This window comes from Oncorhynchus gorbuscha, linkage group LG06 (assembly GCF_021184085.1).
Source record: "Oncorhynchus gorbuscha isolate QuinsamMale2020 ecotype Even-year linkage group LG06, OgorEven_v1.0, whole genome shotgun sequence".
Taxonomy (NCBI): Eukaryota; Metazoa; Chordata; class Actinopteri; order Salmoniformes; family Salmonidae; genus Oncorhynchus; species Oncorhynchus gorbuscha.
The window spans coordinates 1,066,171-1,080,671 of NC_060178.1; the positions used below are offsets into that span (position 1 = coordinate 1,066,171).

The following is a 14,501-nucleotide window of genomic DNA, read 5'->3' on the forward strand; positions in this document are numbered from 1 at the left end:
ATTATAACTGACCATGTATTTACTGATATACTGTTTTCTGTGAACACCACCATTATAACTCACCATGTATTTACTGATATACTGTATTCTGTGAACACCACCATTATAACTGACCAGATGTATTTACTGATATACTGTATTCTGTGAACACTACCATTATAACTGACCAGATGTATTTACTGATATACTGTATTCTGTGAACACCACCATTATAACTGACCAGATGTATTTACTGATATACTGTATTCAGTGCACACCACCATTATAACTGACCAGATGTATTTACTGATATACTGTATTCTGTGAACACTACCATTATAACTGACCATGTATTTACTGATATACTGTATTCTGTGAACACTACCATTATAACTGACCATGTATTTATTGATATACTGTATTCTGTGAACACTACCATTATAACTGACCAGATGTATTTACTGATATACTGTATTCTGTGAACACTACCATTATAACTGACCAGATGTATTTACTGATATACTGTATTCTGTGAACACTACCATTATAACTGACCATGTATTTACTGATATACTGTATTCTGTGAACACCACCATTATAACTGCCCAGATGTATTTACTGATATACTGTTTTCTGTGAACACTACCATTATAACTGACAAGAGGCCTACTTGAACCAGTTAGACACACACTATCTTACAAAATGTCTTCTTGAATACCTTCTTGAATTCAAATGATAACATAAAGATCGTGTAGCTTGGTCTCAGATCTGTGAAGTTGGCAAGACAGCACAAATAGACCAGGCTAGAGACAGTCTCTCCTCACCTCTAGACAGGAGCAGATCAGGTACTCTCTAAAGGGTTAAACAACTGGTCTGGGCCAGGCTAGAGACAAAATCTCTCCTCACCTCTAGACAGGAACAGGTCAGGTACTCTCTGAAGGGCTCTATGGGGCTGGTCTTGTAGTGTTCTATCAGTTCTCCCAGGGTCTCATGCTCCTCTGTGTCTCCAGACACTATGAACTGGCCTGACTTACTCTGGTTGATCACAAAGTGTCTGCATCGATCACGGCCTCTGGAAGACAATAATAACACTGGTAAGTCCGGGGTATGATGTTGTATTATACTGTGGTCCACTGTTATCTCCACTATTATCTATGCTATCTCCACTGTTATCTCCGCTGTTATCTATGTTATCGCCATTGTTATCTCCACTGTTATCTGTGTTATCTCCACGGGCGTGCTATTTCCACAGTTACCTACAGTATGTTATCTCCTCTGTTATCTATGTTATCTGCACTGTTATACGTATTATCTCCACTGTTATCTCCACTATTATCTATGCTATCTCCACTGTTAACTCCGCTGTTATCTATGTTATCTCCAATGGTATATATGTTATCTCTACTGGTATATATGTTATCTCTACTGTTATACGTATTATCTCCACTGTTATCTCCACTATTATCTATGCTATCTCCACTGTTAACTCCGCTGTTATCTATGTTATCTCCACTGGTATCTATGTTATCTCCACTGGTATCTATGTTATCTCTACTGTTATCTATGCTATCTCCACTGTTAACTCCGCTGTTATCTATGTTATCTCCACTGGTATCTATGCTATCTCCACTCTTATATATGTTATCTCCACTGTTATCTATGTTATCGCCAATGTTATCTCCACTCTTATATATGTTATCTCCACTGTTATCTCCAATATTATCTATGCTATCTCCGCTGTTATATCTCCTGTTATCTTTGTTATCTCCACTGGTATGTAATCTCCACTTTTATATATGTTATCTCCACAGCTATCTATGTTATCTTGACTTTTATCTATGATATCTCCACTGTTATATATTTCTTCTCCATTGTTATCTCTACTGTTATCTATGGTATCTCCACGGTTATCTCCAATTTTATATATGTTATCTCCACTATTATCTACTGTATGTTATCTGCACTGTTATATGTATTATCTCCACTGTTATATATTTCTTCTCCATTGTTATCTCTACTGTTATCTATGTTATCGCCAATGTTATCTCCACTCTTATCTATGTTATCTCCACAGCTATCTATGTTATCTTGACTGTTATCTATGCTATCTCCACTGTTATCACCACTTTATCTCCACTGTTATATATGTTATCTCCACTGTTATCTCTACCAATATATATATATGTTGTCTCCACTGTTACCTATGTCATCTCCACTTGTATGTTATATCCACTGTTTTCTATGTTATCTCCACTGTTATCTCCACGTTAACCTATTTTTTATCTCCGCCGTTAACTATGTTATCTCCGCTGTTATATATGTTATCTCCACTGTTATCTCCGCCATTAACTATGTTATCTCCGCTGTCATATATGTTATCTCCACTGTTATCTCCGCCGTTAACTTTGTTATTTCCACTGTTATATATGTTATCTCCACTGTTATCTCTACTAATATATATATGTTATCTCCACTGTTGTCTCCACTGTTAAATAAATAAATAAAAAACAAATATCTCTGCTGTTATCTTTACTGTTATCTATGTTATCTCCACTGTTATCACCGTCGTTATCTATGTTATCTCCGCCGTTAACTATGTTATCTCCGCTGTTATATATGTTATCTCACTGTTATCTCTGCCGTTATCTATGTTATCTCCGCTGTTAACTATGCTATCTCCGCTGTTATATATGTTATCTCCACTGTTATCTCCGCCGTTATCTATGTTATCTCCGCTGTTAACTATGCTATCTCCGCTGTTAACTATGTTATCTCCCACTGTTATCTCCCGCCGTTAACTATGTTATCTCCGCTGTTATATATGTTATCTCCACTGTTATCTCTGCCGTTATCTATGTTATCTCCGCTGTTATATATGTTATCTCCACTGTTATCTCTGCCGTTATCTATGTTATCTCCGCTGTTATATATGTTGTCTCCACTGTTATCTATTTTATCTCCACTCGTACCTCTGTTATCTCCATTTTTATCTCCACTGTTATTTCCACTGTTTTCTATGTTATCTCCACTGTTAAATAAATAAAGGTTAAATAAATAAATAAAAAAGAAATATCTCTGCTGTTATCTATTTTATCTCCACTGTTATTTCCACTGTTATTTATGTTATCTCCACTGGTATCTCCACTGTTATCTATGTTATCTTCACTGTTTTTAAAGAACAAATTCTTATTTACAATGACGGCCAAACCCTCCCCTAACCCTGACGCTGAGCCAATTGTGTGCCGCCCTATGGGACTCCCGATCACGGCCTGTTATGATACAGCCCGGTATCAAACCAGGGTCTGTAGTGACTAGCACTGAGGTGCAGTCCCTTAGACCGCTGTGCCACTCGGGAACCCTGTTATCTCTGTTATCTACGATAGAAGAACAACAACCAGAACGAACCTGTATGACAGGATGTATCCCATGGCTTTGTCACTTAGTCGGATCAGGAAACAGCCCAGTTCTTTGTCTCTCAGCATCTCTTCCGCATCTCTACAGAGGCATTAAAAAGTATTAAAAAGCAATATAAACCCATGCAAAACATATCCCTCAACCCTCATAAAGGTATTATTGATATGTTATAGGGGGGTATTATTGATATGTTATAGGGAGTTATTATTGATATGGGAGGTATTATTGATATGTTATAGGGAGGTATTATTGATATGGGAGGTATTATTGATATGTTATAGGGGGTATTATTGATATGTTATAGGGGGGTATTATTGATATGTTATAGGGAGGTATTATTGATATGTTATAGGGAGGTATTATTGATATGGGAGGTATTATTGATATGTTATAGGGGGTATTATTGATATGTTATAGGGAGGTATTATTGATATGTTATAGGGGGTATTATTGATATGTTATAGGGGGTATTATTGATATGGGAGGTATTATTGATATGTTATAGGGGTATTATTGATATGTTATAGGGGGGTATTATTGATATGTTATAGGGAGGTATTATTGATATGGGGGTATTATTGATATGTTATAGGGAGTTATTATTGATATGGGAGGTATTATTGATATGTTATAGGGGTATTATTGATATGTTATAGGGAGGTATTATTGATATGTTATAGGGGGTATTATTGATATGGGGGTATTATTGATATGTTATAGGGGGTATTATTGATATGGGAGGTATTATTGATATGTTATAGGGGGTATTATTGATATGGGGGTATTATTGATATGTTATAAGGGGGTATTATTGATATGTTATAGGGGTATTATTGATATGTTATAGGGGGGTATTATTGATATGTTATAGGGGGTATTATTGATATGTTATAGGGAGGGGGTATTATTGATATGTTATAGGGGTATTATTGATATGTTATAGGGAGGTATTATTGATATAGGAGGTATTATTGATATGTTATAGGGGGTATTATTGATATGTTATAGGGGGTATTATTGATATGGGAGGTATTATTGATATGTTATAGGGAGGTATTATTGATATGTTATAGGGGGTATTATTGATATGTTATAGGGGGTATTATTGATATGTTATAGGGAGGTATTATTAATATGTTATAGGGAGGTATTATTGATATGTTATAGGGGGTATTATTGATATGTTATAGGGGGTATTATTGATATGTTATAGGGAGGTATTATTGATATGTTATAGGGGGTATTATTGATATGTTATAGGGAGGTATTATTGATATAGGAGGTATTATTGATATGTTATAGGGAGGTATTATTGATATGTTATAAGGAGGTATTATTGATATGGGGGTATTATTGATATGTTATAGGGAGGTATTATTGATATGTTATAGGGGGGGTATTATTGATATGTTATAGGGGGTATTATTGATATGTTATAAGGGGGTATTATTGATATGTTATAGGGAGGTATTATTGATATGTTATAGGGGTATTATTGATATGGGGTATTATTGATATGTTATAGGGGTATTATTGATATGGGGGTATTATTGATATGTTATAGGGGTATTATTGATATGGGAGGTATTATTGATATGTTATAGGAGGTATTATTGATATGTTATAGGGAGGTATTATTGATATGTTATAGGGGGTATTATTGATATGTTATAGGAGGTATTATTGATATGTTATAGGGGGGTATTATTGATATGTTATAGGGGTATTATTGATATGTTATAGGGGGGTATTATTTATATGGGGGTATTATTGATATGTTATAAGGGGGTATTATTGATATGTTATAAGGAGGTATTATTGATATGTTATAGAGAGGTATTGTTGATATGGGGGTATTATTGATATGGGAGGTATTATTGATATGGGGGTATTATTGATATGGGAGGTATTATTGATATGGAGGTATTATTGATATGGGAGGTATTATTGATATGTTATAGGGGTATTATTGATATGTTATAGGGGGTATTATTGATATGTTATAGGGGGGTATTATTGATATGGGAGGTATTATTGATATGTTATAGGGGGTATTATTGATATGTTATAGGGAGGTATTATTGATATGTTATAGGAGGTATTATTGATATGTTATAGGGGGTATTATTGATATGTTATAGGGAGGTATTATTGATATGTTATAGGGAGGTATTATTGATGTGTTATAGGAGGTATTATTGATATGTTATAGGGGGTATTATTGATATGTTATAGGGGGTATTATTGATATGTTATAGGGAGGTATTATCAATATGTTATAGGGGGTATTATTGATATGGGAGGTATTATTGATATGTTATAGGGGGGTATTATTGATATGGGAGGTATTATTGATATGTTATAGGGAGGTATTATCAATATCTACATCTCACAAACACAATGACTAAATAAAATCACAATCATAAGGTAGCAATAATTCAAGTTAACACTGGAAAGGAAATGAACCGCACCTTGGCTCATTTAATAGAGTTCAAAGTTCGTGATCCCAAATTAAAATATACATCATAAATCCTTCCAGTTGCTGGAAAAGGAATCATACTGTGAGTCACCACCCTAAAAACAGCGTCGTGCTGGCATGCACTCCACTCCACTCCACTGCACTGCATAAAACAGCCATGATTTGCCAATCAATCTCTCAATAGACCTGTATGTAGAAGTACTTACCTTCTGGTGATGAATCCTTCGAACCAGGAGGGGAAATTTCCCTCATGGAGGATGAGAGGAGCTTGAGTCTCCATGAACCACTTCAGGGCCATCTCTCTGTGCCTGCACCCTGTCCCCAGATTCCCCTCTGTCCCCTGGTCCTGCTGGGACTCCACCGCCGGCTCCATCCTGACCCGGTCCTACCCACACCCCACCAAGCAGGACAGCAGTCAGCACAGATGAGAACAATGAGCAGAGATAACCTAATCCTAACCCAAGCATAGACCTAATGTTAACCTAATCCTAACCCAATCATAGACCTAATGTTAACCTAATCCTAACCCAAGCATAGACCTAATGTTAACCTAATCCTAACGAAAGCATAGACCTAATGTTAACCTAATCCTAACCCAATCATAGACCTAATGTTAACCTAATCCTAACCCAAGCATAGACCTAATGTTAACCTAATCCTAACCCAAGCATAGACCTAATGTTAACCTAATCCTAACCCAAGCATAGACCTAATGTTAACCTAATCCTAACCCAAGCATAGACCTAATGTTAACCTAATCCTAACGAAAGCATAGACCTAATGTTAACCTAATCCTCACCCAATCATAGACCTAATGTTAAGATCGTCCTCACCCAATCATAGACCTAATGTTAAGATCGTCCTCACCCAATCATAGACCTAATGTTAAGATCGTCCTAAACAGTGGAACACTCAGTGCAGTGAGGCAGCAGGTTGAAGGGCAGCAGACTGATTTGCCTATTTTCCGTTAGCGGTCAACCTGAGAGCGAGGCCAGATGAAAGTATCCATTGTTCCAGTTTATCTTCCCTGGTTACTGTACTACTCTCACTGCCTGTTAATACTGGTCAGGATCAGGACATTAAGAGAACCCACTGCCTGTTAATACTGGTCAGGATCAGGACATTAAGAGAACCCACTGCCTGTTAATACTGGTCAGGATCAGGACATTAAGAGAACCCACTGCCTGTTAATACTGGTCAGGATCAGGACATTAAGAGAACCCACTGCCTGTTAATACTGGTCAGGATCAGGACATTAAGAGAACCCACTGCCTGTTAATACTGGTCAGGATCTGGACATTAAGAGAACTCACTGCCTGTTACAGATATATTACATAGATACAGATACATTACATAGATACAGATACATTACATAGATACAGATACATTACATAGATACAGATACATTACATAGATACATTACATAGATACAGATACATTACATAGATACAGATACATTACATATATACATTACATAGATACAGATACAGATACAGATACATTACATATATACATTACATAGATACAGATACAGATACAGATACATTACATATATACATTACATAGATACAGATACAGATACAGATACATTACATATATACATTACATAGATACAGATACAGATACATTACATATATACATTACATAGATACAGATACATTACATAGATACAGATACATTACATAGATACATTACATAGATACAGATACATTACATATACACATTACATGGATACAGATACATTACATAGATACAGACACATTACATATATACAGATACATTACATATATACATTACATAGATACAGATACATTACATAGATACAGATACATTACATAGATACATTACATAGATACAGATACATTACATATACACATTACATGGATACAGATACATTACATAGATACAGACACATTACATATATACAGATACATTACATATATACATTACATAGATACAGATACATTACATAGATACAGAGACAGATACATTACATAGATACAGATACAGATACATTACATAGATACAGATACAGATACATTACATGGATACAGATACATTACATAGATACATTACATAGATACAGATACATTACATAGATACAGATACATTACATAGATACATTACATATATACAGATACATTACATATATACATTACATAGATACAGATACAGATACATTACATAGATACAGATACAGATACATAGATACAGATACATAGATACAGATTAGATACAGATACATTACATAGATACAGATACATTACATAGATACAGACAGATACATTACATACAGATACAGATACATTACATAGATACAGATACAGATACATTACATAGATACAGATACAGATACAGACATTACATAGATACAGATACATTACATAGATACAGATACATTACATAGATACAGATACATTACATAGATACAGATACATTACATAGATAGATACAGATACATTACATAGATACAGATACAGACACATTACATAGATACAGATACATTACATAGATTACATAGATACAGATACAGATACATTACATAGATACAGATACATTACATAGATACAGATACAGACACATTACATAGATACAGATACAGATTACAGACAGATACATTACATAGATACAGATACATTACACATACATACATAGATACAGATACATTACATAGATACAGATACATTACATAGATAGATACAGATACATTACATAGATACAGATACATATACATTACATAGATACAGATACAGATACACACATTACATAGATACAGATACAGACATAGATTACATAGATACAGATATTACAGATACAGATACATTACATAGATACAGATACAGATACATTACATAGATACAGATACAGACACATTACATTACATAGATACAGATACAGACATTACATAGATATACATTACATAGATACAGACACATTACATAGATACAGATACAGACATTACATTACATAGATACAGATACATTACATAGATACAGATACATTACATAGATACAGACAGATACAGACACATTACATTACATAGATACAGACACATTACATAGATACAGATACATTACATAGATACAGATACATTACATAGATACAGATACAGAAACATTACATAGATACAGATACATTACATAGATACAGATACATTACATAGATACATTACATAGATACAGATACATTACATAGATACAGATACATTACATAGATACAGATACATTACATAGATGCATTACAGATACAGATACATATATACATTACATAGATACAGACACATACATAGATACAGATACATTACATAGATACAGATACATTACATAGACACATTACATAGAGATAGATACATTACATAGATACAGATACATTACATATACATTACATAGATACAGATACATAGATACAGATACATTACATACAGATACATTACATAGATACATTAGATACAGATACAGACATAGATACAGATACATTACATAGATACAGATACATTACATATACAGACATTACATTACATAGATACAGATACATTACATAGATACAGATATACAGATTACATATATACATTACATAGATACAGATACATTACATAGATACAGATACATTACATAGATATACATTACATAGATACAGATACATACAGAGATACAGATACATTACATAGATACAGATACATTACATAGATACAGATACATTACATAGATACAGACACATTACATAGATACATTACATAGATACAGATACAGATACATAGATACAGACACATTACATAGATACAGATACATTACGCATACATATACATTACATAGATACAGATACATTAGCTATATACATTACATAGATACAGATACATTACATATACAGATACAGATACATTACATACATAGATACAGATAGATACAGATACATACATATATACATTACATATATACATATACATTACATAGATACAGATACATTACATATATACATTACATTACATATACAGATACAGATACATTACATATATAGATACAGATACAGATACATAGATACAGATACATGAGCTGCTCTTCCTCCCAGGGGACCAGGACTACATGATACATTACATAGATACAGATACATTACGATATCCACAACTACGTGATTACATACGACCCTGCCCACACAGATACAGGCACATTACATAGTTGGCTGGGCTCCCTGCCTGTGCCATTAAACCCTACAACTCACAGAACGCCGCATAGTGTTCAACCTTCCCAAGTTCTCTCACGTACCCCGCTCCTCCGCTCTCTCTACAGCAGCAGACAAGACCACGGAGCTGTGAGGGAACGGCACCTCAGTACCTCCACATCAGGCCCTACACCCAAATACTGCGTTCATCCACCTCTGGCCTGCTCGCCTCCCTACCACTGAGGAAGTACAGCCCAGTCAAAATACAATGGTGGAACAAATAGATACAGACATGAAACACCTCTTTAAGGAATACTAGGATAGGATAAAGTAATACAGATACATTACACTGGATGTACATGAATACTGGATAGATACAGATACATTACATAGATACAGATACATTACATAGATACAGATACAGACACATTACATAGATACAGATACATTACATAGATACAGATACATTACATATATACAGATACATTACATATATACATTACATAGATACAGATACATTACATAGATACAGATACATTACATATATACATTACATAGATACATTACATATATACATTACATAGATACAGATACATTACATAGATACAGATACATAGATACAGATACATTACATAGATACAGATACATTACATATATACATAGATACAGATACATTACATAGATACAGATACATTACATAGATACAGATACATACACATTACATAGATACAGATACATTACATAGATACAGATACATTACATAGATACAGATACAGACACATTACATAGATACAGATACAGACACATTACATAGATACAGATACATTACATAGATACAGATACATTACATAGATACAGATACATAGATACAGATACATTACATAGATACAGATACATTACATATATACATTACATAGATACATTACATAGATACAGATACATTACATAGATACAGACACATTACATAGATACAGATACATTACATATATACATTACATAGATACAGACACATTACATAGATACAGATACATTACATAGATACAGATACATTACATAGATACAGATATACATTACATAGATACAGATACATTAGATACAGATACATTACATAGATACAGATACATAGATACAGATACATTACATAGATACAGATACAGACACATTACATAGATACAGATACATTACATAGATACAGACACATACAGATACAATACATAGATACAGATACATTACATAGATACAGATACATTACATAGATACAGATTACAGATACATTACATAGATACAGAGATTACATAGATACAGATACATTACATAGATACAGATACAGAAACATTACATAGATACAGATACATTACATAGATACAGATACATTACATAGATACAGATACAGACACATTACATAGATACAGATACAGACACATTACATAGATACAGATACATTACATAGATACAAAATACAGACACATTACATAGATACAGATACAGACACATTATATAGATACAGATACAGACACATTACATAGATACAGATACATTACATAGATACAGATACATTACATAGATACAGATACAGACACATTACATAGATACAGATACAGATACAGACACATTACATAGATACAGACACATTACATAGATACAGATACATTACATAGATACAGATACAGACACATTACATAGATACAGATACAGACACATTACATAGATACAGATACATTACATATATACATTACATAGATACAGACACATTACATAGATACAGACACATTACATAGATACAGATACATTACATAGATACAGATACATTACATAGATACAGATACATTACATAGATACAGATACAGAAACATTACATAGATACAGATACATTACATAGATACAGATACATTACATAGATACAGATACAGACACATTACATAGATACAGATACATTACATATATACAGATACATTACATAGATACAGATACAGACACATTACATAGATACAGATACATTACATATATACAGATACATTACATATATACATTACATAGATACAGATACATTACATAGATACAGATACATTACATATATACATTACATAGATACAGATACATTACATATATACATTACATAGATACAGATACATTACATAGATACAGATACATTACATATATACATTACATAGATACAGATACAGATACAGATACATTACATAGATACAGACACATTACATAGATACATTACATAGATACAGATACAGACACATTACATATATACATTACATATACAGATACAGATACATTACATATATACATTACATAGATACAGATACATTACATAGATACAGATACATTACATACATAGATACAGATACATTACATATACATTACATAGATACAGATACATTACATAGATACAGATACATTACATATACAGATACATTACATATATACATTACATAGATACAGATACATTACATAGATACAGAGACAGATACATTACATAGATACAGATACATTACATATATACATTACATAGATACAGACACATACATAGATACATACAGACACATTACATAGATACAGATACATTACATATATACATTACATAGATACAGATACATTACATAGATACATAGATACAGATACATTACATAGATACAGATACATTACATATATACAGATACATTACATAGATACAGATACATTACATAGATACAGATACATTACATAGATACAGATACATTACATAGATACAGATACATTACATAGATACATAGATACAGATACATTACATATATACATTACATAGATACAGATACATTACATAGATACAGATACATTACATAGATACAGATACATTACATATATACATTACATAGATACAGATACATTACATATATACATTACATAGATACAGATACATTACATAGATACAGATACATTACATATATACATTACATAGATACAGATACAGATACATTACAGATACACATTACATAGATACAGATACAGATACATTACATAGATACATTACATAGATACAGATACATATACATTACATAGATACAGATACATTACATATATACATTACATAGATACAGATACATTACATAGATACAGATACATTACATAGATACATTACATAGATATAGATACATTACATATACACATTACATAGATACAGATACATTACATAGATACAGATACATTACATATATACAGATACATTACATATATACATTACATAGATACAGATACATTACATAGATACAGAGACAGATACATTACATCGATACAGATACAGATACATTACATAGATACAGACACATTACATAGATACAGATACATTACATAGATACAGACACAGATACATTAGATACATGACATAGATACAGATACATTACATAGATACAGATACATTACATAGATACAGATACATTACATAGATACAGATACAGACACATTACATAGATACAGATACAGATACATTACATAGATACAGATACATTACATATATACATTACATAGATACAGATACATTACATAGATACAGATACAGACACATTACATAGATACAGATACATTACATAGATACAGATACATTACATAGATACAGATACATTTATATACATTACATAGATACAGATACATTACATAGAGATACATTACATAGATACAGATACATTACATAGATACAGATACATTACATAGATACAGATACAGACATATATACATTACATAGATACAGATACATTACATAGATACAGATACATTACATATATACATTACATAGATACAGATACATTACATAGATACAGATACATTACATAGATACAGATACAGACACATTACATACAGATATACATTACATAGATACAGATACATATATACATTACATAGATACAGATACATTACATAGATACAGATACATTACATAGATACAGATACATTACATATACAGATACATTAGATACAGATACATAGATACACATTACATAGATACAGATACATTACATAGATACAGATACATTACATAGATACAGATACATTACATAGATACAGATACAGATACATTACAGATACAGATACAGATACATTACATTACATAGATACAGATACAGATACATTACATAGATACAGACACATTACATAGATACAGATACATTACATAGATACAGATACATTACATAGATACAGATACATTACATAGATACAGATACAGACACATTACATAGATACAGATACATTACATATATACAGATACATTAGATACAGATACATTACATAGATAGATACAGATACAGACACATTACATAGATACAGATACAGACACATACATAGATACAGATACATTACATATATACATATTACATAGATACAGATACATTACATAGATACAGATACATTACATAGATACAGATACAGACACATTACATAGATACAGATACATTACATAGATACAGATACATTACATAGATACAGATAC

At 32.1% G+C, this 14,501-nt stretch overlaps 1 protein-coding gene across 1 annotated transcript in view; it reads right to left on the reverse strand.

Moving 5' to 3' along the window:
- Positions 1-741: 741 nt before the first annotated feature.
- The window catches only part of LOC124037357, a 50,083-nt gene continuing 36,323 nt past the window's right edge, over positions 742-14,501 (reverse strand). The window contains exons 4-7 of the mRNA XM_046352061.1: positions 6,079-6,257; positions 3,385-3,474; positions 886-1,051; positions 742-747 (exon numbers count right to left, since the gene is read on the reverse strand). Of these exons, the coding sequence (XP_046208017.1) occupies positions 742-747; positions 886-1,051; positions 3,385-3,474; positions 6,079-6,257 (441 nt within the window). The remainder of the gene's footprint in view (positions 748-885; positions 1,052-3,384; positions 3,475-6,078; positions 6,258-14,501) is intronic.